The sequence below is a fragment of the Callorhinchus milii genome, unplaced genomic scaffold (assembly GCF_018977255.1).
Source record: "Callorhinchus milii isolate IMCB2004 unplaced genomic scaffold, IMCB_Cmil_1.0 Scaffold26, whole genome shotgun sequence".
Lineage (NCBI taxonomy): Eukaryota > Metazoa > Chordata > Chondrichthyes > Chimaeriformes > Callorhinchidae > Callorhinchus > Callorhinchus milii.
The window spans coordinates 1,252,245-1,278,398 of NW_024704767.1; the positions used below are offsets into that span (position 1 = coordinate 1,252,245).

At 43.6% G+C, this 26,154-nt stretch overlaps 1 protein-coding gene across 3 annotated transcripts in view; it reads left to right on the forward strand.

The window, feature by feature from the left end:
- The window catches only part of atp8b4 (ATPase phospholipid transporting 8B4), a 68,891-nt gene extending 42,987 nt beyond the window's left edge, over positions 1–25,904 (forward strand). For all 3 annotated transcript variants that reach the window (XM_042344071.1, XM_042344072.1, XM_007906227.2), the window contains 19 exons: positions 3,083–3,241; positions 3,367–3,455; positions 3,994–4,190; positions 4,779–4,987; positions 6,595–6,638; positions 7,015–7,180; positions 8,776–8,964; positions 9,555–9,670; positions 10,676–10,840; positions 11,813–11,924; positions 13,457–13,562; positions 14,332–14,476; positions 14,894–15,077; positions 15,198–15,421; positions 16,830–16,913; positions 17,367–17,612; positions 21,356–21,494; positions 22,329–22,459; positions 22,921–25,904. In XM_042344071.1, coding sequence (XP_042200005.1) covers positions 3,083–3,241; positions 3,367–3,455; positions 3,994–4,190; positions 4,779–4,987; positions 6,595–6,638; positions 7,015–7,180; positions 8,776–8,964; positions 9,555–9,670; positions 10,676–10,840; positions 11,813–11,924; positions 13,457–13,562; positions 14,332–14,476; positions 14,894–15,077; positions 15,198–15,421; positions 16,830–16,913; positions 17,367–17,612; positions 21,356–21,494; positions 22,329–22,459; positions 22,921–23,202 — 2,987 coding nt within the window. In that variant the 3' untranslated portion in view covers positions 23,203–25,904. The remainder of the gene's footprint in view (positions 1–3,082; positions 3,242–3,366; positions 3,456–3,993; positions 4,191–4,778; positions 4,988–6,594; positions 6,639–7,014; positions 7,181–8,775; positions 8,965–9,554; positions 9,671–10,675; positions 10,841–11,812; positions 11,925–13,456; positions 13,563–14,331; positions 14,477–14,893; positions 15,078–15,197; positions 15,422–16,829; positions 16,914–17,366; positions 17,613–21,355; positions 21,495–22,328; positions 22,460–22,920) is intronic.
- The last annotated feature ends 250 nt before the right edge of the window (positions 25,905–26,154 follow it).

Here is a 26,154-nt window from a genome sequence, read left to right on the forward strand (position 1 = left end):
TCGGCAGCAGTAGCAGCCTATGAAGGCCATAACCTACTCAGCTTTTTTTTCGCCCCTCATCCCAAGCAATGCCTCAATGTGTATCCCCGCCTCAGTTGTGGAAGATTGAAATTGAATTGAGTCTCAACTTACGAGAGTGATCTGATGAACAGAAGTGCGAGCCACGTTGAGAAAGAGTAAAAAATACCACTCATTCTAAAGCTGAGCATCGCCACTTTGTGGCCGGGTAGAATAGAATTCCACCTACGTAGAGATTTACTCAACTCTTGCAGCATTTCGCAGCATCCCGAGTTTGGCGAACTGTTGAATTCAGTCCCAACCTTGAAGCTGTTTGTTTATGGCCCTTAAAAGATACGTACGAAAAACTAGGCTTCAGAATTAAGGCAGCATTGAAATATTCTGTACGCACTGAACTGCTACGTTAATAGAATAAATTTAGACCCAGGTGCAGTTTCACTCTCTTGTAAAAGCTGGGAATTTGTCAAGGAGAACAGCTTTGGGTTTTTTTGAGGTTGGGTGCATAGCAACAGAAACTAACCCTCCTCTCCTAGCCTCCGAACTGCAGCTTAGACAGGGCCTCATTATTGACCTGGATGCAAAAGCTGGCCTCGCTAATCACAAGATCACCCGAGTGATTCAGATGACTAAGGACCTTTGGTCCACTTGATCTCATCCTCCCAGAATACCCACCCTCCCATTGTCTGAATAAATTTGTTGGAGTAGACTATTGTGCCAGAATACAGTACTCCCTTAGCACTGACCTGGAGTGTCAGGTCAGACTGTGAGTTCAACGTGCCGTCGAGGGGCTTAAACCCACAAACTTCTGACTCAAAAGACGCCACATTTACACTGAAGCAGATGTAGATCACATTGCTCTTGAGGCCATCTCCTCCCATTACTGCTGGCAGCATAGGCTCGATGGAGGCTCGCCCACAAACCTTATTGCATCCTAAATCCTCGGGAACAAATGTCTGCCAAAATAAAGGCCTTCTTTACGTGTTTTTGCCATTTTTTTGAAGCTACTTTATTAGGCCTGTGCACATGCATTGCTTAGGAAAATCATAGCGAAGTAACTCGTCGATCCTTTGGAGCGAGAGTAAGTTCATCCTTACTTGCACACTCGTACGTCAGACTATTTTGTTTATTGGCTTGTTTAAACCACAAGCTCGCCTGTTGCACTTTGTTTTAGATTACTGCTGTCTGGGTGAGGGGGTTGCCAAAGGCACTGAGTAAACACTCAGCTAATCCTCATTCAGAACGCTTCAGATGGCCATCTCTCGCTCTCTTTCCCTCTCTCTCTCTCCCTCTCTCCCCCCCGTCTCTCTCACTGCTGTCTGCTGGCTGTAATTCAGAAAAATAAAATGGTAAAATATCGTTATAAATAGTCCCGTGTTCTGGGAAAAGAAAGGGTTTATGATCTCCTAATTTGGCCATCACTTGCTTCACTGAAACATCCCCTGGGATCGCATTTAAAGTAAAGTGGTTCGAGTTGGCTAATTACACAGAGTTGGAACAAGATCAACGTGTTGTGTGGGATGTCACTGTGAGCATATTGGCTATGAATGCACAGCCCCTACGTCTTGCAGTGAAGACCTGCGGAGCACTTGGAGACAACCCGATAAGGCTCTGTAAGGCCTACAGTCACTTACATGCTATGCAGTGGAAGTGGTCTAGGAGCAATAGATGGGAGTTGTCTCCTCTCTGCCAAACTGGTCTATAATCCTCCCATCACCCAGGTTTCTCGAGAGTTGCTACGTAAGCACTGAAGTGTTTGCGTGAAGCTAGTCCACGCAGATGGTCTCAGACAATTAGCTTGAGATGTAAATCGCGGGCTGCCCTAATTTAAGTGGCCCACTTTCACTGTGCTCCGCAAGGCAGGTTGTCAGATGACTCTGCGCGGATCGGAAAACGTGCGGCAGTTAATATAAGTTGTGCTATGTGGAGGCACCGGCCGATACTGAGCTTTGAGGACATCTTCCCACTGAGAGCATGTTCTTTAGGTCTAAAAGCATCATCCGATCAGATCTCTCCATCCTGGCTGGTCCAGAGAAGCAGGGAGGGAGGCCTGCTGAAAAATCTTGGATGATGTCTCCAAGGAGACGTGAAATTCCACCTAGTCCCCCCCCCCCCCCCCACCCTCCACTCCGCCTGACCCCAACTCCCAGCTCGGGTCCAAAAAATCCTGACTGTCCAGTGCCCTGGGACATCTTCCCGACTTGAAGAGCGTTATACAAGTATAATTTGTTGTTGTTGTAGTCTCAGCCGTTAACATTGTTTTGTCTTAAAATTTAGAGGTTGCTCAGATTGTTAAATTCAGCCATAATTTCGCCCCAAAAAACACAGTCCCCGCACTGTGAAGTGCTTTGAAACGTCCTCCTGACGTGAAAAGGCGCTATATCGAACTCAAGGATTATTAATTGTGATCATCAATCTGTGAGACGGTTAATGTTTAAGTGCTAGAATTCACTCTCGGTTACCAAGATTTTTTTTTACCACTCGGGCAAGGTTTAAAATTTTAAAGCCAAAATAGACTAACAGAGTTATGAACAATGGATGGAATTTCAGCCCTCAAATGCCATCTACTTTTAAGTGCTCCCTAAGTTCATATAAAGTGACTCATCTGTTTGCAGAGAGGGTGTGGTTTATCAGAGGTGCCGTCCTTCGGATGAGGTGTTGAACTGAGATCCCATCTTCCTGCTGAGGTTGGACATAAAGATCCCATGGAACGAGTTGAAAAGAGAAGGGAGTTTCTCCCTGTTGTCCTGGCCAACAATTTCCTGGGTGAAATCGATCATTCACTTCATGTCTGTCTGCGGGAAGTTGCTGTGTGTAAATCGGCTGCCAGGTTCCCTTACAAAATCCTCAGTCACGACACTTTACAGTAAATCCCGTGAAGCACTTTGATGTGGCCTCTCCCCCTGAGGTGAAAGCCGCTGTGCCAAGGATTATTATTCAGTGAATAACTCCCATTTTATGAGAAAGGTTAAAAGATTTTTAAGGGTTTTGATTTTTAAAGATTTTTAAAGATTAAGGACAGGTCCCAATATTCTCTTGACATGCTGTCCTCCTCATTCTGTGGCAGGGGAAGTAATCTGTGAACCTCCGAACAATAAATTGGACAGGTTCACGGGAACGCTGTCCTGGAAGGATAATAAGTATTCCCTGGACAATGAGAAGGTCCTGCTCCGAGGCTGTGTGCTGCGGAACACAGAGTGGTGCTTCGGGATGGTGATCTTTGCAGGTAACTCGCTCTTCTTTGGTCCAGCGCCTGTCACGTTGGGAGGATGTCAGAAAGCGCTTTGCAGGGAATACTGTGAAGTGGAGTCACTGTGTGTTTCGTAGGCAAACGATGCCTTTGTTCTCCAGGTCCTGACACCAAGCTGATGCAGAACTGCGGCCATACAAAATTCAAACGCACGAGCATAGACCGATTGATGAACACTTTAGTGCTGTGGGTAAGTTAGGATAAAACGTTGGGATAAAAACGCCTCTGGTGTGCCACACCACGACAACGACGACGACAACTTGCATTTACGTAGGGTAATGTCTCGGAACGCACCAGTCCCCTGCAGGGGTAAGTGTCACCGAGGTTCATTGCCGCGGTTGATGAAACTGGTTTGCAAATGGAAATGTTACCCTCATCTCTTCTGGCTGCTAATCCGCAATGCGATGTTTGCAATGGATTGCATGACCAGGCTTGCCGATATTCCCACGATAGTCATGAAGGGCAGATCGTGATTCCCCAATTCGCCAAAGTCAGAACAATACAAAAGAAACACTCAGTGATTATTTGTTTCCCTACCACGAGGCTTTTGCTGGCTTGGAAATTTGCGAGTGACTGCTCTGCTAATTGGCAAACTAATATTTTAATAACAATAATAATTTTGTGAATGTGGCATCTTAGACCCGCTTCACCGTTCTCGGAGCTTCAAGCGGGACACTCACGAGGTTGACCTTGCTGTCATGTAATGACGAAAATTGCTTTTTTCACAGATCTTTGGCTTCCTGGTGTGTATGGGGACCATTTTGGCCATCGGAAATTCAATATGGGAACACAAGGTGGGATTCTATTTCCAGATTTACCTGCCCTGGGATCCGTGGATAGAAAACTCTGTCTTTTCAGGATTTTTAAGCTTCTGGTCGTACATCATTATCCTCAATACCGTCGTGCCGATTTCACTGTATGTCAGGTGAGCGATCGTCATTTCACACGCTTCAATAGCAAGAAGTGTTGATGTTTTCTCTCCTCTCATGTCCTCGCCTTTATCTTTGAAGTACAGATTGACTGCTTCGGTTTAGTCCTGGAGAACGTTCCTGTGTGTGATTTCTGTTTCGTTCTATGAAAGTCTTTTTTTTTGCAACTTTGGCACAATTGACTTAGTGGACCAGGAACAGGAGGAGGCCATTCAGCCCATCCAGCCTGTTCCGCCAATTTATGAGATCTTTCAACGCCATTTCCCCGTCGTCCCTCGTGGCATTGTTGAATGCTTTGAAGACGTGCTCACGATGTGAAAGGGGTTGCATAAATGTAAATTGTATTGGGGTTTTTGGGGGGGTTTTGCTCGCATCTCATTTAAGTGAGCACCGTGAGACAGTTATTCTCTTCCCTGTTATGTTCACAACTTTGTCACCCATTTAATCCCAGATACCTTTCAAGCGAAGAGCGTGATTCAGACACGCTCAGTCGTTTGTCTCGCTGTTTTGGCCCTTTTGAATTCCACCTCCTGTCCCATCATGGATTCTATTCACCACTGTCTCCACTTTCCACTCATTAACAGTGTGGAAGTCATCCGGCTCGGACACAGCTACTTCATAAACTGGGACCGCAAGATGTATTACGCCAAGAAGGACACCTTTGCCGAGGCTCGGACCACAACCCTCAACGAAGAGCTGGGCCAAATAGAATACATATTTTCTGACAAAACAGGAACTCTCACCCAGAACATAATGGTCTTCAACAAATGCTCCATTAATGGGAAGGCCTATGGTGAGTGACTGCACATTTGATAACTCATTTGCTTCTTTTACAGCGTATCACTGTTTGCGGGGGGAGCACTGTTGATGCGCTTTATACAGTAGCATTGCATGGAGATCTGTGTTATCAGTTTTCCTGTGGCCTTGAGAGCAAATTGCTTTGTCTTGATCAGTATTAAACATGGATGAAAATACAGCGGCTCGTTGATAGGCGAATGTGTGAAGCATCTATTTATACTTTGCTTAGTGAGGATGAACATGACACCCCTAACAGAGAGAGAGTTATATGTATGTTGTGGAAGGAGAGTCTCCATTGTTAGCATTTAATTAACACTCATTCTAGTTAACACTCATGATGGCAGTCACACCAGCTTTGGGGCTGAAGACTTCTATTTTCAATTAGTTGCACAACTAATGTTTCCTCATACACACACAAACACCCATAAATCACACACACACTATCCCCCACACACACGTACACTAGCTACATACATACATTATTCTCCCGATGCACACACCTTCTCCATAGACACTACCCCCCACACACACACAGACACACTAACCTCTCCCCCTGCATGCACACATACTAACTAAACACACACTGACCTGCCCTTCCTGCACACATACACAAACATCAACAGACATACACAAATGCACACTAACTACAAACTAAGACTAACATCTACACGCAATAACCACGATACACTCGGGCTGTAATGAATGCAGCCGTCTCATTGCAAAACACAACATTGAGCAGTGAGTCATGGCAAGAGTATGCATTTTTGGCTGAATGGAGTAATAAACGTGCTCTCCTTTGAAATGTTGAGTTTTGTTACAATTAGTTTTTTTTTAAGTGTAAGTAATATTCAACGGTTTCATCAGAATAATAAAGAAATCCATTTGTTTGGCTTGTGAGGCGACTGCAGCTCACATATGGAAACATTCAGCATGTCCGTACACTTCACTGGAAAATAGCCTCACGGGCATTAATCATGTCAGCCTTGCCCCACATGGAAACTTTACAACCAGATCATCTTTCGCCAAGTTGCTTTTCGCCGTGGAGACTCAATGCAACTTTCCCATGCTCAGAACTGTGACAGCGAGATCCGTATCATTCAAAATCCATTCCCGATTAGAACACAGTTTCCACTTTTCAGATTGTTGGTACAAATGGAATCCTGTGTGATGTTTTAGTGCTTTCCTTTCGCTTCAGTAAATAAGAAGATTTTATGTAACTTAGTTGCCCGTCCAGCTTGTGAGGACAATGTCACCTTATCATTGAATTTTACCAGGCGTTAATTCTGCTTTGGGAGGGGAAATCTCATAGCCTTGTAGACTGTGTATAAATGGTAATCTTCCCAGGACAGTGCCCTGGTAAGTTTTGCATACGCTTCTCCATCTAGAACCTTGATTTGCAAAGTTGAGGGGCATGTCAGAGAGTCAGAAGGTCAGCAAAGATTGGAATTTTGAATCTTGGCGTCAAATGAAAGAATTCAACACGCGAGGGTTGTGACAAGTAAACAGCCAATGTTTGTATATTACCGTGAAGAAAGAGTGATTGTAATTATACTCACGGCAAAAAACTCTCAATAAGAATTTTTTTTTTTACTGTCATTTTAGGGGATGTGTATGATGAGCACGGACATAAAACTGAAATATCTGAGGTAAGGACTTGTGTAAGATATATGCTCATTGCTTCGAACCGATTTAATACATGTTCTGTTTTAAGGACAAAAATTAAGGCTTATAAAAAAATGATATGTTTTTAAAGTGTGATATTGAGGTCTGCGCGGCTGCCAACACATCACGGTTTAAACCGGTTCATAAATAATAATAATTTGGTCACTCACGACTGTTTGTGGGACACTGCTGTGCGCAATTTGCTGCCGGTTTCGCCCACAAAATATACAGTCAATTCACTTGACTGTATATTCTGTGAAGCGCCTTTGAGACGTTTCGAAGCCGTGATAAGCCGTTACATCAAATGCAAAGGATTATTTTTCTTTTACTTGACAGAGTTTGTTTTCTGTTACTTTGCAGAGGATAGCTTCCGTGGACTTTTCATCCAACCCCTTAGCAGATAAGAAATTCATGTTTTATGACCACAGTCTGCTGGAAGCTGTTAAACTGGAGGTTCCCATGGTCCATGAGTTTTTCCGGGTGCTATCTCTGTGCCACACGGTGATGCCGGAAGAAAAGAATGAAGGTGAGCACAAAGGCTACATTGCCTGGATGTAAAGGGAAAGCCATTCTTCCGAGCAGAGACATGCAATGCCTCCATAACTGTTTGCTCCTTAATAATCCGTGAAATAGCGCCTTATCACGTCACCTAGACGGCTCAAAGCGCTTCGCAGAATATATTGTAAAGTGGTATGACCGTGTATTTTGTGGGCGAAATGTGAAACGCACAAACAGTGATGGAATGAGTGACCGATTTTATTTGGGGAATTTGTTGGCCAGAACAACAGGAGAAACTCTGTTCCCTTTTTTGAATCATGGGCTCTTTAACATCCACCTGAACAGGCAGATGGGACCTCGGTTTAACGTCTCATCCGAATGACGGCATCTCTGACAATGCAATACCCCCCAGCACTGGATTGGAGTGTCATTTTATACTGTGTGATTCCAAGTCCTGATGTGGGCTTGAACCCACAATCTTCCGAATCAAAAGTTATCACTGAGCCAGGCTGACCCTTAAGGGAGTAGCTGCCTGTCATGGTCTAGTTGTAGTATCAAAACAGGCACCTTTTATCCCAGGAGGACATCGCAAAGCACTTCACAGGGTATATTGTAGGCTAGACTAGTAACCGTGCATCTTTCTGCAGGCGAATACAGCAGGAGGTTTGCGTATAGCAACCGTCCCACAGACCAGTGCGAGTCCTATTAAAGTAAGTGGCAGTGCCGGCCACAGCTATTAGAGCGACCTGCTTAATGAAGATTTCCTGCGGCTCTAAAGACAGAAGTGAATGAATGTGTGTCTCAGGCATGCCTGCTGGAATGGTTCTGATTAGCTGGCACTCTGCAGGAATTAAGCTCAGGGGCCAGAGTGTAATGAGGCCGTAACTGTGTAACGCTGGTGTACCTGTTGCCTTTTAATGGGATGTGCCAATTTGAGGCAGCTGAGCCCTGATTAATATCCACCCCAGAACTGTACAGCATGTGAGCCCTTACCTCTCTTATCGTTAACCTCATGAATTCTGCAATCCGTTTAACCCCTCGACGACCCACCGCCAGCCTGGCCGAAGTTCGCTTCTCTTCGAAGGCACGGACCCCTAATTCTCTGAGACGTTACCCTGCATGAAGGGTGCTATATAAATGCAAGTTGTTGTTGTTGTTGTTGTGAGGTTACTTTAACCTTAAAACGCGAGATTGCACAGAATTGTGGCAAATTGTCCTTCAGATGAGATGTTACACCTGTTCAGGTGGACGTTAAAGATCCCATGGCGCTATTCAAAGAGAGAAGGGAGTTTCTCCTGGTGTCCTGGTCGACAATCCCCCAAATAAAATTGGTCACTCACTCCATGCCTGTTTGTGGGACGTTGCTGTGTGCAACTGGCTGCACCGTTTCGCCCACAAAATACACAAGTCAATCCATTTTACAGTATATCCTGCGAAGAGTATTGAGATATCTTGACAGAGTGATAAGGTGCTGTATTAAATGCAAGGATTATTATTATTATTAATAATGTATTCTTCCTACAATAGGAAAAAAAGCCATAACGCCACTTGTTTTTTTTAATAAAAACAATGATAGCCAAATGTAAACGGTACATTAACAAACGGTTCTTACTATTGGTGCAGGAGAACTCTTTTACCAGGCCCAGTCACCTGATGAAGGAGCACTGGTCATGGCAGCGAGGAATTTTGGCTTTGTGTTTCGTTTCCGCACCCCAGAGACCATCACAGTGCAGGAAATGGGTAAATCCGTCACCTACCAGCTCCTGGCCATCCTGGACTTTAACAATGTAAGGAAGAGGATGTCTGTGATAGGTATGTTGAGCACATATATCGATTGAAATTGTTTTCCTACATCTTAACTTAAGTCGATATCAGGTCTTCACTCTGCACCGTGGAGCTTTCTGGTCTGTCGTTCTATCCTGGGTTTCAATCTTCATTATATACAGCGCAACGTATATTTACCTGTTGCCTTTGTAAGGGTCCTAACAGGACTCAGGTGGTCCTATCTGGTCAAGCAGTGCCAGACAGTGCTCTCCATGTGGTATTACCTGGTTAAATTCCAGGAGTGCCCCACTTGTCCCCAACACACCCAAGCCTTGACTCTGCGCCTAATACTCTCCAGGATTTAAGCGAGCAGGGTGCGTCCCTCCAGGGAGAGAGTGTCCATTCCATTGTAGATATAGAGAAATCTCCATGTGTAGGTGACACATATGTGGAACTCTGTCTGGTTTGGATACTCAGGGTTTCCGCATATGCCAAGACGTCGTCAGAAAATCTAAAAAATTATATTTACCGCTCATTAAATATCCTGACGTGAAAAGCGCTATATCAAATGCAAGGATTATTATTATTATCCTCATTAAATTATCATTAAATTGTTAAATGATGTCTTCTGCTTCCAGTTAGGAATCCTGACGGGCAAATACGACTGTACACCAAGGGGGCTGATACTATTTTGTTTGAAAGGCTTCACCCGTCTAATGAAGAGCTGATGTGTGTGACCTCAGACCATCTCAGTGTAAGTGGATTCAAGGAATGAAAACCGCAAGTAACTTAAGGTCCTGCTGTATCAAGTGGTGACGCATTAAGCCCCTTGTGTCAAGACAGGAAACCAAAACAGGAGCCAAAGAACTGTTAAAAAAGTATTAAAATTGACCTAATATACTTCCCACAATGGCGGAATTCATATTTCATAGTAAAATAATACCTTAAATTTTTTTCCTGTTGCTGATCTGACCAGAATCCCACTGAGTTATAAACTCCACAAGTGAATTAAAGGGAGGTTGCCTGCTTCTAAATTGCCTTGTAATTCCTGATAGATCCAAACTTCTGTCTGTACACGTTTAGTCACCTCTTACTAAAGCACATTTAATTTGTAGGATTTGCTAATAGTGGCCTGAGAGCTGATGTTTTGTGTTGACAGTCTCAGGCATAACATACTGAATGGGTATTTTTCTCCAAAGCTTACATTCTCAACGCTGTCCTTCAGGACTTGAACCCTCACCTCACCTCCCTGACTCAAATCGATCTGTTATCACCTCTGTAGTGTACCCTGGTGAGCTCAGGCTGAACTCTTGTATCACTGAGGAGGCTTCTTGAAATTGTTTCATAAAGGGAGGGGTGAGAACCTCATGAGATTTCAAGATTTCGCAATGGCTGTGCTCAAAGTAACGCCTAACTTTGGGAGAGAGAGGAATCCAGTCAGTCTGATCAGCAGAATTAACATTCCCTTGTCTTCAAAGTGAACAAAAAAACGTATCAGGCGCCAAATAACTTAATCACGTAATAATAACCCTTCTCAGAGCTTTCACATCGAGAGGACGTCTCGGTCTATCACTCGTTCGGTTCTGAGTGTCAGCCCTGAAATGCCAATCGAATTGAGAGCTTCTTGGGACACAAATCTCCGAGGTTCTAACTCGGCCCTGAAAAGCCATTTGATTCGAATGTCCTATACAAGCCATTTGTGCTCTTGTTGCGAGTATTGAATGACAGTGGTTGTGAATGAGCGTGTTTCATTGTACAGGAGTTTGCTGGGGAAGGGCTCAGGACCCTGGTGCTGGCCTATAAGGATCTGGATGAGGATTACTTTGAGGAGTGGTTGAAAATGCATCATCACGCCAGCGTGTCACTGGATAACCGAGACGAGAAGCTGGCTGCCGTGTATGAAGAAATCGAACAGGACATGATGGTATGTCTTTGCGAAAGATTTAATTTGTCAGATTACAATGATGCAACACATGAGCTGAGCAGCTGGCAACAAAACAGAAGTGAACTGTGACATTAGAGGAATCGGTTATTACAAGTGTATGCAGTGGGGGAGAAATCCTACTCTGGTCTTCTCAAACATTGTGTGTGTGCCGAACTTGGCAAATTCTTAAAAGTCGCTGAAGCCTTTTTTGTACCGGTTCTTTTAAGAACAACAAAAAAGACGAAATTAAGAAATTCAGCTGTTACGTTCCTAACCACCCTCCCTCCCTCAACTCATCCATCTCACCCTCCTCTATACCTGACTTTAACTCACGCGCTGAAATTTACCTCTTCGATTGCACCAGTGGTCACCTCCCCTTCTTCCATGCTCAACGTCCAATCCATCTTTGTAAACCGCTCCAAGACTTTATGAGACACGCAGGCTGCTATATAATTGCTTGTAGCTGTTGTTTCTGTAAGACTGAATTTAAGATTTTTCCGAGTTTTGCACACTCTGAAACCCAAAGCAAATAGTGCAAGCCTGGAACTGGGTGGTATGGCATTTCTCCACCAAGATTGGTTCGATGTCTACCTAGAGTAGCCAATTTCAGACAGTTCTTGTTGGACAAAACTGGAAGAACTGATCAGAAATATAGGGATGGATGTGCTTCCTCTAGTACTGGTACAATAGAATAACATATTGGAGCAAAGATATAATAGTATCTTGTGTGTGAAGATGCTTGGCTGGTTATCGCTGAATAATTTAAGGAAACCATTCACTTGTTTACATTTTGGAAGACAAACAAGTGAGCACTTTGCAAAGCCTTAGACACACAGCCGAACACTTTGACAGTCCATAAATATGAGTCGTCTTGAGTTCTCGCTGCTAAACATTTTGTAGGAATTGCGATATGAACTCATAAATATTTTTTCATTCCCATTCCTTTACATAATTCTCAATGTCTCTGTTTAGTTACTAGGTGCCACAGCAATAGAGGATAAACTACAAGAAGGAGTTCCGGATACAATTGCCAACCTTTCACTAGCCAACATTAAGATCTGGGTACTGACTGGAGATAAGCAAGGTACGATAGCAAAAGCGCTGTTATTTTTTTTCTCTGCCGAGCGAAAAGCTTGTACTATTTTTCACATCTGTTTCTAAACCACAATATAAATCAATGTGTTGAGAATTAAAGCTCTCACTTTTTACGAGATGGATCCCATGGCACCACTTGAAAAGAAAAGGGAGTTTCTTCTGGTGTCCTGGCAAACAATCCACAAAATAGGATCATTCACTTTATGGCAATTTGTGGGATGTTGCTGTGCAGTCATTTCACTTGACAGTTAATCCTGTGAAGCGCTTTTGAGATGTCCTGCTGACATCAAAGGCGCTATACAAATGCAGGGGCTATTATTGTTATTTAACAGTGTGGATCACAAGTAGACAGTGGAATAAGATGAAGGCATTGATAAAGCAAGGGATTTTCTCTGTATTCTTTTGAAGGTTTTTTTGATGTATTACGATGGTATCTTGCCAGCTGGATGCCTATCAAGGGAACATTCTTGTTGTAAGATGCCTCTTGCAGCCCTTTAATCATTTGGAGAAGAGTCTTCTGAGGATAGGAAAAGTCGCATTATTAAAAACAAAAATCACCTTTATATTAAAACAAAGAAAATCAAACACGTTGAGATCTGGAGACATGAACAGTAGCAGTTTTACGCAGGCACCAGATGTTTTATTATTAATAATAATAAATAAATAATCCTTGCATTTGATATAGCTCCTTTTATGTCAAGAGGACGTCTCAAGTTCGGTGTAACCCGGCTGGTAGAATTGTCGGAGGTGCCGTCCTTTGGATGGGACCTTAAACCTGTTCAGTTGAACTTTAAAGATCCCCTGTCACTATTCGAAAAGAGAAGGGAGTCTCTCCTGGTCTCCTGACTGACAATCCGCCAGATATTCATCATTCACTTCACGGCTGTTTGTGGCACTTGCTGTACGCAAATTGGCTGCCCTACAAAATACACAGTCGCTACACTTTACAGTCAATCTTCTGAAGCACTTTGAGAACTGCAGCCAAGTTCATAATGTCACCGTGAGAGGCTGAGACTATACAGCTATAACAGGAGGAAGAGACCGGGGGTACAAACCAGTCTTGCGACTTGAGTCATTGTTGAAGCAGAATTGCTTGTCTCATATTAAGAATGGAACAAGGTGTAACCCAGTGCAGATAGATCATGAGCGAAATAGCTAGGCTTCAAGTATGTTGTTCAGGATATTGAACTGTGACAGCTTTTCTAGTATGCGTTGACCTATGTACAAGATCAGGTTGTCTGTGTGCGCACATCTGAGGGTAGTACATGCCTTTTTTGGAGCTGGAGGCTAGTCCACCTGAGGGACAGATCTACATGTGATGGAGAGGGGAATAGAAGGGTATGGAAAGCAGTAAGGAGTGGGTGGAGACATATGTGGAGTGTCAACACTGGCCGAATGGCCTGTTACTGTGCCGTGCAGTCCATGTAAGTCTATGTAAGTTGCTTGGCAGCTTGGAAAATAGGGACTTGTTGCTTGGTGCTGGATTCCTCTCACCTATCCCAGTTCTCTCTCTCCTTACAGAGACGGCAGTAAATATCGGTTACTCCTGCAACATGTTGAGAGACGACATGAATGAGATTTTCACGGTTTCCGGTCACACAGCTCTCGAAGTGCGTGAAGAGTTGAGGTAAACCACACATTGATTCGCACCATCCGAGGAGGAGAGCAGGTCGGGGGGAGGTGGGAGGAGGAAAATAGCAGAAACATGGAGACAGAAGAATGTTCCGAAATTTTTGCTTGATTATCTTGCGACGTGAAAGGGTCTGTATTAAATAATAATACCTAAAATAATTCTTGCATTTGATTTTGTGCCTCATCGCATTGTTGAGACATCTCAAAGTGCTTTTCAGGGTATACTGTAAAGTGGAGCGACTGTGTATTTTGTGGGCAAAACGCAGCAGCCATGTTCCCCCAACCAGTCATGGAGTGAGTGGCTGATTTCTTATTTGGGGGATTGTCGGCCAGGACACCGGGAGGGAGAAACTCTCTTGTGTTTCGAATTTAGCGCCATGGGCAGGCAGACAAGGAGCTCGGTTTAACATCAGAAGTACGGCATCTTCGACAACGCAACACACACCCCCAGCACTGCTTGGACTATGTTATTCCACTTGGTAACGCAAGGATTATTACTGCTTTGGGACTCTGGAACAGAACTTTTCCCCAAGAGATAGAATAAATGAGGGGGAGATCATTGCTAGGGCAACTTGTCAAGCTTCATGAGCCCCAGTCTTTCCTCAGTCAAGGGTTTCTGAAGCTCTTTTATGCGTAAGGTGCACCAAACTAAATAAAAATAATAATAAAAACATTGCACGGCCTATTTGGGTTCCCAGCACACTTGTTGACTGCACTTGTCTTAAGGAATAGCTGATCTTTAGGAAACCTATTTTGCATTCCAGGCAAGCAAAGGAGCGAATGACTGGGTCAAGAGAAGGACTGTGTAATGGACATCACTCTGAGAAAGCTGAGGCTTCGAAGTTCGAGTCAGTGATTGAGGAAACAGTTACCGGAGACTATGCACTGATCATGAACGGGCACAGCTTGGTAAGTGCCCCTCTTATCTGCAGCCAATGCTGCAAATACCCCTTATGTTTTTACGTCCCAGTGAATCAAGTGGGCGCAAAGCTCAGTATTGGCATTAGTTTCACACTAAAGTTTGCAAAGTTTCATAATGGGTTAATTATGCTCAGACTCGCAATCTCCAGTGTAGCCAGTCTCAAAAGAGCACAAGGGTGTTTCAGATGAAGAAGGCTCTTTGATCTCATCCTTCCCAAATAACCTCCCTACTGTCTTCCCAACGCAACATCAAACTGTTTCTCAAATGAGTCCCAACATCCTGGCCTCAACCACCCTTCAGTTCGTTAATTACCCTGATGGTGAATAAATATCTCCTGGTGCCTGTCCTTAAATTACCCTTGTTCTATGTTGAAATTCCTTTCCCCTTGTCTCTCTCCCACACAGGCTCACGCGCTGGAAGCAGATCTGGATCAGGAGTTCCTGGAGACAGCGAGCATGTGCAGAGCGGTTATCTGCTGCCGGGTCACACCACTGCAGAAAGCCCAAGTGGTCGAGCTTGTTAAAATGTACAGGAAGGCAGTCACGCTGGCGATAGGGGATGGGGCAAACGACGTCAGCATGATTAAAAGTAAGCCGTGCCCTCTTGTTCTCCTGCCTTGATGTCCAGACCCATTGTTATTGCTTGGATAGCTGCTGCGTAATGCTTTAAACAAACAAGGCCACTTACTCTTGATTCCTCTCTCCACAGCTGCACACATAGGAGTGGGCATCAGCGGCCAGGAAGGAATGCAAGCCGTTCTGGCCAGTGATTATTCAATCGCACAGTTCAGATATCTGCAGCGACTCCTGCTAGTCCACGGGAGATGGTCCTACTTGAGAATGTGCAAATTCCTCTGTTACTTTTTCTACAAAAACTTTGCATTTACCCTGGTGCACTTCTGGTTTGGTTTCTTTTGCGGGTTCTCTGCCCAGGTTAGTAAACGCCAATAGCATCTGGTTCCTCATCGTATGGGGCCTCCTTCCAAAACATCTCTCCCGGTGGCCTGGCCAACAATCCCCCAGATAAAATTGGCCACTCGCTCCATGGCTGTTTGTGGGACAACGCTGTGCGCCAATTGTCTGCCCTCAAAACACTGCACAGTCACTGCACTTTACGTAATGTCCTGTGAAATATTAGGGACGTCTCCCAATGTGAAAGGCCTCTATGCTAAATGTAAGGATTATTATTACTATTATTATTAGTGCTATTATTAGTCAGTGGAAAAGATCAATTCAGCTGTATCCACCCACGATTGGGTTCATTTGAAATAGAATTAGCTTTGTTCTCCATTCAGTCAATTTTAAGCTTGCGATCTGTGTCAGTATTGCCCATAGCATTGTGACCCACAAAGTGGGAGCAATACATTTCGACTTGACAGAAGCCTATTCTGTGATATGATGTGTTATCGAGACATCTTGCATTTTCCTAAGTATCAAAAGGATCTGATAATGGCGAACAAGCAATATTTCCATTTAAAAGCATTTTTTTTAAATAAAAATTAGCAGCTCGGAACAATCTGTTTCAGTGTCTGCAGTTTTCAAAATAATACGAAAAGGGTTTTAATATTCATAAATCCGTTCGAAAACCAAAACCCAGTGGGATTTGCTTCAAGGCCCTGTTATATTGAAATGGAAATGAAGTGTCTCGAAATCTTACAAAGGAAACTGTTCAGATGATGGAAAAGTTATTTATAGAAGCAATTCATTTGTTTGAGGAAATACACTGTGAGTCTTAAGCTTTGAGACGGGATCCGAGACCTTGGAAATGTGAATCTTGCAAAATCGGGCCAAATTAAAACCGCTTGACACAAGATTCTCAAAATATGTTTCCAAGAACCCGTACCTGTCTTGGAAAGATTCAGGGATCAGTTTTGACAAGATGACTTGCAAGCTCTCAGTATGACTATTTTTTTAAATATCTTTCCAGTTCCTATAATGAAGGTTTTACACAACTGCAGGAATAGTGGTCGTTTTTTTTAATGAATTATAAACTGTTGACTAGCAATTGCACCCAGGGCTAGATTTACTCCACTCATGTACCATTTCAGAGCTTAGCAGAAATTGGCAAATTGTTGAATTCAGTTTTAACTTTGAAGCTTGTCTTGTGCAGCTAAGTTACAGAAACAACGTCTTCAAAAATTAAAGGCCGTACTTTTAAGAACTCTGGACGCTTTGAAACGCTATGTTAATAGAGTAAATCTAAACCCAGGTGGAACCTCTACCCATATATATCTTATTTACTCTAAAGATTGTGAGCTTGACAGCTTCTGTTCTTGGTATGAGTATAAAGTAATGAAGTTTTTAAGAAGTTTTTTTTCACCCTCTTGTTCTTTTCTTCCAGACTGTTTATGACCAGTGGTTTATTACCTTATACAACATAGTTTATACTTCTCTTCCCGTCCTGGCCATGGGGATATTTGACCAGGTAAAGTAAACTTCACCGGGATTGAATTCAGTACCAAATAATTAAAAGTTCCAACTTGGCTCAAAAGTCTCTCAAAATTGGCTGCTGCGTTCATCCGCTTCAAACGTACACAGCCACTAACTACACTTTGCAGTAAAATCCTGTGAAGCGCTTTGAGGGATTTTCCCTCTGTGAAAAGCGCTGTGTCAAACGCAAGGATTCTAATTTTATTACGTTGCTGCTAAATGTGGAGCTCCGTAGCACATTGGTCACTCAATCCACGACTGTTTGTGGGACACTGCTGTACTCAATTATCTGCCGCGTTTCGCCCACAAATATACAGTCAATTCCCTTTACAGTATGTTCTGTGAAGCGCTTTGAGATGTCTCGGAAGACGTGACAAGGCGCTATATCAAATGCAAGGATTATTATTATTATGATGATGTGTTAAGAGTCTAATGTGTCTTTTCATAGGATGTGAACGAACAGAAAAGTATGGAGTACACTAAACTGTACGAGCCTGGGCAGCTCAACCTCTTGTTCAATAAACGAGAGTTCTTTATCTGCATCGCACAAGGAATCTACACCTCCATCGTCCTTTTCTTCATCCCGTACGGTGCATTTTATCACACTACAAGAGAGGATGGGACCCATCTCTCGGACTACCAATCATTTGCTGTTACTGTAGCCACGTGCTTGGTGATTGTGGTCAGTTTACAAGTAAGTGTTGTTTGATTTAAAAGCCTTCTGAAGAGTCTCGTTCTTTTTCTGTCGGGCGCGGACATTGCCACCTGCGTTGTAAAGGAAAGGCCGTCGAGGCCGGGACTCTGGTACTCCTGCACTCCCCCTCCCCCCACCTCCCAGCAATCCAGGAGAGAATGAGGTCAATTATGTAACAGATTTGCGTCGCTAAGAATAGAAGGCTTTTTGTTATTTCTTTATAATGAGATTTTAAAAAAATGTAATGAAAAGGTAACTATTTTCAGCGACCGTCTACGCACCAACGATCGCTGCAATGTGACAATCCACTCTAGACTCTTCCGCGTGCCTCAGCTGTGGTATCCATACTCTGTCCCCGTTCTCTGGAACGCAATCCCACGAGGTCTCTCCGACTCGCTCCCTCCCTCACCTCGTTCAATGTCCGTCTCAAGAGGTGCCTCTTTGACCACACTTTTGGTCATCTTTCATCTTCCCGGCTGCTTGGGTTCCCACCCCAGCTTGTGCGCCCAGCCAGCTGTGTCAAGCGCTTTGAGACGTCCATGGATATGAACGGTGCTGTTTAAATGTAAAATGGATTGGATTGGATGCAGTGCAATAGATCGTACAGCATCAAAAAAGGCCAATTGGCTGCCGCGTTTCGCCCACAAAATACACGGTCAATTCACTTTACATTATGCTGTGAAGCACTTTAAGAAGTCTCGAAGGCGTGAAAAGGCGCTACATCAAATGCAAGGATTATCATTACTATATTCACCCAAGGTTAAATTAATTCTCGGCAGGCTCCGGGTACAGTTGTGTCTTCTGAAAGTTGTCTGCCTCGTAACCTTTCGTAAGAGAGTCCGTGAGCATGCACTCGCTGCCTTAATTGTTTTAGAAACGCATCATTGTTTTTCCTGCCCGACATGAAGGTCACAGAGTAAAGAAAGAGAAGAAAAGGCCGGGGACTGGGGAAGAACTATTGATTTTACCCTCTCCAACGTGAGAGTCTCTCTCTGTCATTGCTGGTTTGCTCAATCTTATGCAGGCAATAGAAATGTAACAAGAAGGAATCCTTTGAGCAGCTGATCAAAATGTGTAGCTTGTCCAATTTATAGGATTGGTGCCATGCCCACACTGTGAGAAAATCGGTAACAAGATTCAGCTGAAACTACTCTTTGAACTTTGAACATGTTTGTTTTGCGCATAGACACACATACACAGAGAGACACACACACACAGGAGTAACTGTATCTTCTGGCTTGACATGTGGACACATCAAGAATTTAAAAAAATGTAGAGAAAACTGCATCATAAAATTACAGACGTGCTATGCATTAATGGAAGAGTTGCCTGTAGATGAGACCATTTGGATCATAGACGGAGATGATGTGAGGCCTTGTAGTTACAAAGAGAGTCTCGCAAACTGAATTTGTCATCGTTAGAGAAAAGGGGTTTGTGAGGAGCCATGGTCCATGGCTTTAAAGTGATAGGAAGCAGAGTTTAATTTTGATGTGAGCAAGTCACTTAACGGGGGCTGTGATTGTAGAGCTAAAGGTCGTAAGTTACAAAATTAATGAACTTCAAGCAAGACTTAGAAATTGGAAAAAAATTATTTTTCCCCCAGTGGATTAGCAGACGTGAGGAATACACTCCCGGCGAACGGGCTTAACTCTTATTTCAATTACATTTCTTTCAAAATGACGGGAAAACTAGAGCGGCAGTTTTACATGCAAGGCTGGACTTGGATGATCAGTACAGAACACAATGGGACATCTGCGAATGCAGTTTGGGTCGTAGCTCGCAGGTTGTGGCATTAGATTGTACCCTAATGTTCATATATATGATTCACACATATTGGCCCCAAATCACAGTGAGGGTCGGAACATGAACAGCACAAGAAACTTGTCAACACTAATGAGCGCTGTTTGATGCCATCTTCCCTTAACGATGTAAAGCTGCAGTTTCCCTATCTACAAATCTCTGACACCTCCCTACCTCTCTCACCCGCTTACTCCCCACTTCACCGCCCACCACCTCCTTCCTCTTAGCTTACTTCCTCCCTCCCTTGGCTTGGCATCAGGCTTTGCCACTGTTAAGCAATCCGAGACGCTACCCTGCATGAAAGGCGCAATATAAATGCAAGTTGTTGTTATAAACCCCGGCAGAATAGTAAGTGGTGGGCGGAATGGGGAAAATAGGCTGAAATATTAGGTTATTATTTATGAGCTAGAATAACAAATTAATAAAAGTGACAGAAAATAAAGATCAAAGTAACTAATCGAATTACCGAGTGCTGACTGGCCTGATGTATATCTTAAGTGGTTTATGATGAAATCTTGTTCTATCAGTCTGGCTAACAGCCAAGAACGCTTTGAAACGCTTTGTCCTGTATGGGGAAGCTATATAAATGCAAGTTTGTGGTTGTCGTTGATAAATTGTGCACTTTGGCTTGGGAGAAAATCTTTAAGTGTTTTTCGAAAGAAAAAATCACTGCAAAATGTGAAATGTTTGCATCACAAACCAAGCCTAAAATGGTAGGGAGTGGAGTGTCCAGGGCAAAGAGAATATTGATCAGAACCATGGATTGTGACCTGTGACCCCTCGCAAGAGGGCTTTGCGTACTGTGATGGATCTGAGGTATCAAAACGCTGTGCAATTCAATAAGCTATTATGCGGCTGCCCATCCCTGCCCTGTATCACTTTTAAAATGGAGTGACTGTATATTTTTGGAGGCGAGCCACTTGCACACAGCAATGTCCCACAAACAGCCATGGAGTGAATGGGCAATTTTATCTGCGAATTGTTAGCCAGTGACACGGGGTGAAATTCCCTTCTCTTTTCGAATAGTGCCACGGAATCGTTAACGTGCGCCAGAGCAGGCAGACCGGACCTCGTTTTCAGGCATCATCCAAAGAACATCAGCGCAGCCCACCCAACACTGCACTGGAATGTCAGCCTGTTTGTTTCTGCCAGTCGAAAATAGTCAAATCGTACCGGTCCACCAGGGGTTAATGTCCGTTATTGGATGCGCCTCGTGTTTGTATTGGTCGACAGAGAACTGCTTTCTGATACTTGAGAGCAATTCACAATCTTGATGTTAGAGCATCATCTGGTGGACAACATGGAAATGTATTTATTTTTCACCTTTGTAAAAAATGGCTCCCTCCTTAGGCCAGAACAATCCTTGCAATCTTTACAACAATCCTTGCATTTCATGTAATACCTGATCACGTTGTCAAAATGTCAATGTCCCACAAACAGCCATGAAGTGGATGACCAGTTTTATCTGGGGGATTGTTGGCCAGGACACCAGGAGAGAGAAACTCCCATTTCTTTTCAAATGGGATCTTTAACGTCCACCTGACCAGGCAGGTGGGACCTCGGTTTAACAAATTTGGCAGATTAATAAAGGCAGTTTTCTGTTAAAAAAAAAGTTTTCTTTCACGAGCTATAGAAAATACACAATTTTTTTAATGAAGAATTAACAAAAAAGAAAATAACGCTTCTATCAGGCTTCATTGCCCGCTCGTCATTGCTCTTGCGTTGACTGACTATTCACCGTTCAAATCGATCTCTGTGAAGGCACAAGACAGTTTGGAGGAGCTGCTATGGAGGGTTAGCCTCTGTGACATCTAATTCTATTTATGGTTTGTTTAAATGAATATGTGAATCTTTGCTGGCTGTTCACAACAAGTAGAGTTGGGCATAGATTAAAGATTAATGCAAATAAAACCTTGATTATTTTGTTTTGATTGTCTTTATAGATTGGCCTTGATACCAGCTATTGGACAGCTATCAATCACTTTTTTATATGGGGCAGTGTTGCCATCTATTTTTGTATACTGTTTGCAATGCACAGCAATGGCCTGTTCGAATTATTTCAAAACCAATTTCCATTTGTAGGTAAGTGTTAACCTCTTAATTGAACCATCTCTTCTTCATAACTTTCCTTTGGTTTATGAAACAAATAACCCAGTCAGGTATTGTCTCTTATAGTCAGTTGTTCTCTTTTAATTATTGAGGGTCCGAAATTCATAGTGAGAGATATTCATGGGTGAGACTCGCAGTAGTTTGGTTGAGAATCGTTAAATCGTAGATATTTACAGCGCAGAAGGGGGTCAATTTGTTCCATCGAGTACCCACTAGCTCTCAGAGCAAAACTTTCAATCCCCCTGTCCTGCCTTATCCTCAGAGACTCAAGCATAGTGATGGGTTTCTGCATGTGTCGGAAAAATCCTGTGAAGCGCTTTGAGACATTTCAACATGACAAGGCTTTGCAAGGATTATGACTGTAATATTATTCATCTATTAAAAAAGTATACAATTACATTGCAGAATAACACAATTTACCTTTGGCTGAGACTGGTATCAAATTTTAAAAATCCATTTTCCATGCCGATAGTAACTGGATTAACGTTGGTTCGGTTTACGTAGCGACTCTCTGGCTGGTAACATCCACTCTCAGTAACATCAACTGTACTTTTTTGACACGATTCCGTCGACCAGATATATCTGGTTCATAATTTGCCGCTGAGAGTGAATGATGTCAATCAAGATGCCATCGCGAAAGAGTTTCTTGTTTTATTTCGGTGTCTTAATTTGCCAGAGTGGCGAAAAGGATTTGGAGTGAGCGAATCCTGCAGATCTTATTATAAATCTTACTAACTTAGACCCCCATTGACATCAGTAGTTGTAAGGGTTTCCGAAGCATGATGACTTTTTTTATTTACCCTCTAGGAAATGCTCGGAATAGTCTGATCCAGTTTTCCGTGTGGCTTATCATAATGCTGACCACAGTGGTGTGCATCATGCCAGTTGTGGCATTCAGGTTCCTCGTGGTAGACTTGAAACCAACGCTGAGCGACAAGGTATCTCTTCCGTGTTCACAGTCTCCACTTTTTCCTCTTGTGTTTGTTTGTCCGCCCTGTTGTGACGCAGGACACCCTGCTTTACCCATTCTAACAGGGTTTCGGCCTACACTGTGACGGTTACGCTCATAGCGTTTTGCCTCTTATTTATCTCGGGTAAAATCATGGCTGTTTGCGGGACGTTGCTGTGCACAAATTGACTGCCATGTTTGCTGCCAAAATCCAATCACTGCACATCACAGTGAAATCCTGTGAAGTGCCCTAATAAGGCATCTCAATAAGCAATAAAATGCTACATCGATCGGCACAATACAATTTACATTTCTATCGTGCGTTCGAGTTCGGTTGCCTCCCCGAAGGGCTTTACACAGCTAAGCGGGCACCCGAGCTGGTGCGGGATGTCTTCATTATAAACTCACACATTTCTATAAGAGCTGTGTGTTCGCTTTGTTGCACCTTAGGTCCGTTACATGCAACGAGCCCGGAGGAAGCAGAGGCCACGCTTGCACCGCATGCGCAAGGTACATCGCAACAGCTCCCGGCGTTCCGGCTACGCATTCGCTCACCAAGAAGGCTACGGTGAGCTCATCACCTCCGGCAAGAACATGCGGTTCAGTAACCCGTCAGCGCCCGGCTTACAGGGGAGGTCAGTGTTGAACAGCGCCAGTTGGATCGAGACCTTACGGAAAAAGACCACAGAGACTGTGAACAGCTTTGGCAGCGACAGGCACCTCAAAGCATGAGTTGACCAGTACTTGGAGACAGAGCAGATGGCTCTACCGCTCACTCTAAGCCGTAACCTGCTCTGGGATTCACGCCTGCAAGGCTCGAAGGGACTGCTCGTGGGACAGTCGTAAACAGCGAGCGTTCGTTTCCGAGCTGTTGCGTATCATTTTTTGTAATACGTAGGGATGGGTTGCGTCACAAGGTGGGGATCGTGTCGCTCGCAGGTAACCCAAAGCGTTGGGAGAGTACTCCGACATTCCCGCAAACAGATATCTGAATGCAAAAAGGTTTTGAGTGGTAATCTGGGCAAAGGGTCTTGTTGGTGGGCAGGAAAGGGTGAAAGCCACAGCCTTCAGCAAACCTACTGACTGACCCCAATCATTCCCAGCTGTACTTTAAATTGCAAGTTTGTACTCCTTAAGCTGTAAATATTTTTGTAACTTTAAAATTTTTCTAAGAAAATAAGGAAAGTTTTTTTTTAAAAAAAGAGAAAAAAATACAAAGAGACCATGGGCTGGTTTGAAATCACGCTGCTTAATTTAATTGCGAGATCCCAAGCAACTTTTACGGAACCACAGAATTTTTAAATGCACACCATTTAGTTTTTCTGCCAGATAATGTTCATTTCTTCCTTTCACTGTTATGTTTTTCGGGGGTGGGTGGGGGAACAGGGTGAAACTCAATCTGATTGTATTCTGCAGCGGAATGTGACCCCTTTTTTTTTTGCAATGATCCTCTTTTGAGGGCTTAAGGTGCCTTTTCGGTTTCCTTCGGGGAGGAAACTGTTTTTTATTTGAATGTGCGTTACTGAAAACAAAACATTTGTCTGTCACCTGGAAACTCTTTGCGTTTTCCCCTTAATTTTGAGGCCTAAACTGAGCTTTCTCTGTCGACGTACAACCAACTTGCTGCTCTTGTGTGGATTGCTGCATTTTTAACACAAGGCGGTTTCTCGAACATCGTTGCTCAACGACAACTTGCGTTTACACAGTGCCCTTCGCGTAGGTTTGACGTCTCGGAGCGCTTCACAGTAGCGCGGTCGGATACCAAGTAGGTGGAACGAGGCGGAGGATAGAGAGAGGGTAACTAGGGTAACTAGTTACTCTGGTCGTTCCAGTCTATCGGTCTCAGTTGCCTACAAGGGAGAAATAAACAGGACTTACACAGCTGAAAGAAATTGGCAGTTATTGATCTTGGTTCTGATGCTGTGTATATCCATTGATAGATGTCTGCTTCTCAGTTCTCTCCCTCCCTGCACCCCCTTCGCCCTTCCCCCCACCCCCACCAGCCAGCAATGCCTCACGCTTCCATGCTCAGTTGGGAGTAGAGAACTCTTCTCCGGTATTTCCTCACTGTAAACCTATCTTTTATCGCTTTTCCTCAACACTACTACATTCAGACTTGGCAGCTTTTGAACTTCCAACTTTCGTTTGGGCCCTGAGCCTCAGTAAGGCATATCCACCATCCTCTCCCTTTAAGTGATTTTAAGAACGATATCCTGTCTGTGTCATGTGTCGAGTCAGTGCCCTTCATTCCATTGTTCCTGTTTCTGGGCCTTTTTTGGTGTCAAATTCTGCCACACTTACAAACGGGACATTTGCTTCACCTGCCCATCGACCACAACTGGTGCCTTAGTTGCCTATCTTCTAGGCCTGATTTCAGACTATGAGCATGGTCAGAATCTTTAGTCGTGGGCACTTTGTGAACATTTTACTTGAAATACTAAAAGATCACCCTTCATGTCATTCAACAGTCCCTCACAGTCCCTTTGGGTTATACATACCCTAGTGCCTTGGTGGGGCTGATATATTGGAATATGGAGAAAACTTACATTGTACAAAGGGGGCGAAAGACAAACCAAAGGTGTCTGGCATGACTTGAAACACTTGAAATTCGCATGATTTGATATTGAAATGTGCACGAATGGGGTGGTGAAAAGAAACAAGGTTGGATTTTTCCTGAGAGTTTTCTATCTTGGGTCCAGACAAATGGAGATTTCTCCTGTCTCCGACACTCCTGGCTTTCCTTCTTAGATGCTGTTCATTGTTTAATCACAAATGATTTCCCTGCCTACTCCCCAACTCGCCTGCCTTGGAATACGGGCGGTGAATGTGTCCACAAAACCTTGATGCCATATCACAATGAACAACATGCTGCTGGGTTGCAAAGTTGTCTTGTAAGTGACCTCTTCTTGGTTTTGGGGGTCTACACGTATGTGCAACGTGCCTCTAATCATGGCTCCAAATCTGGTTCCAGTTTCATATTCTATTCCAAAAATCCTCTGTCCAAACCCATACATCTGTATGTGCAATAGAGTCCGGTTGTGGACACTAGACTGGGTAGCTTAAAAATTTATCTGACAACTATAGTACTTGTGATTGAATAGGTAATTTTTATTTCCAAATTTATTTGTCTATTATTTTCAAACATTGGTGCATTAGGATTGCAGTTAATTGGATCTGGCTTGTCTTAAACATGGATTTCCGTTATTTTCAAAGCTCCGTGGAGAGAAAATCATATCTCAGAGAATATTCACAGCTAAAGGTAAATGAGTCGAGTAGGGGAACAGAGGGGCATTGTGCATTAGGCACACTGCCCTTCCACCTCTGGTGCCTGGTGTTGAATCCAGCACAGGTGGAAGAGTCAAAACTTCCTCTCTTCTGTAGAAATTCCAAGCCTTACGTTGAAAATATTTTTTGCCAGTCTTTTTGTCAAAACAGCCAATAGAGGGGACGGCACACAAAATGAGAAGCATGCCCACAATTTGACACAGGTTCTGCATAAAAGCCAAAAAACATTTACTGCCATCCTCAAGCAGCTCAGCTCTCTGTGCGTATCTGTTCGTGTACCTGGACAGTTCATATAATCATAGAATTATACAGCACAGAAGGCGGCCGTTCGGCAAGGTCAACATTCCCTTTTTGTTGCATCCGTTTGCTCCAAAATAAAAGCACCAGAATGTACATTTT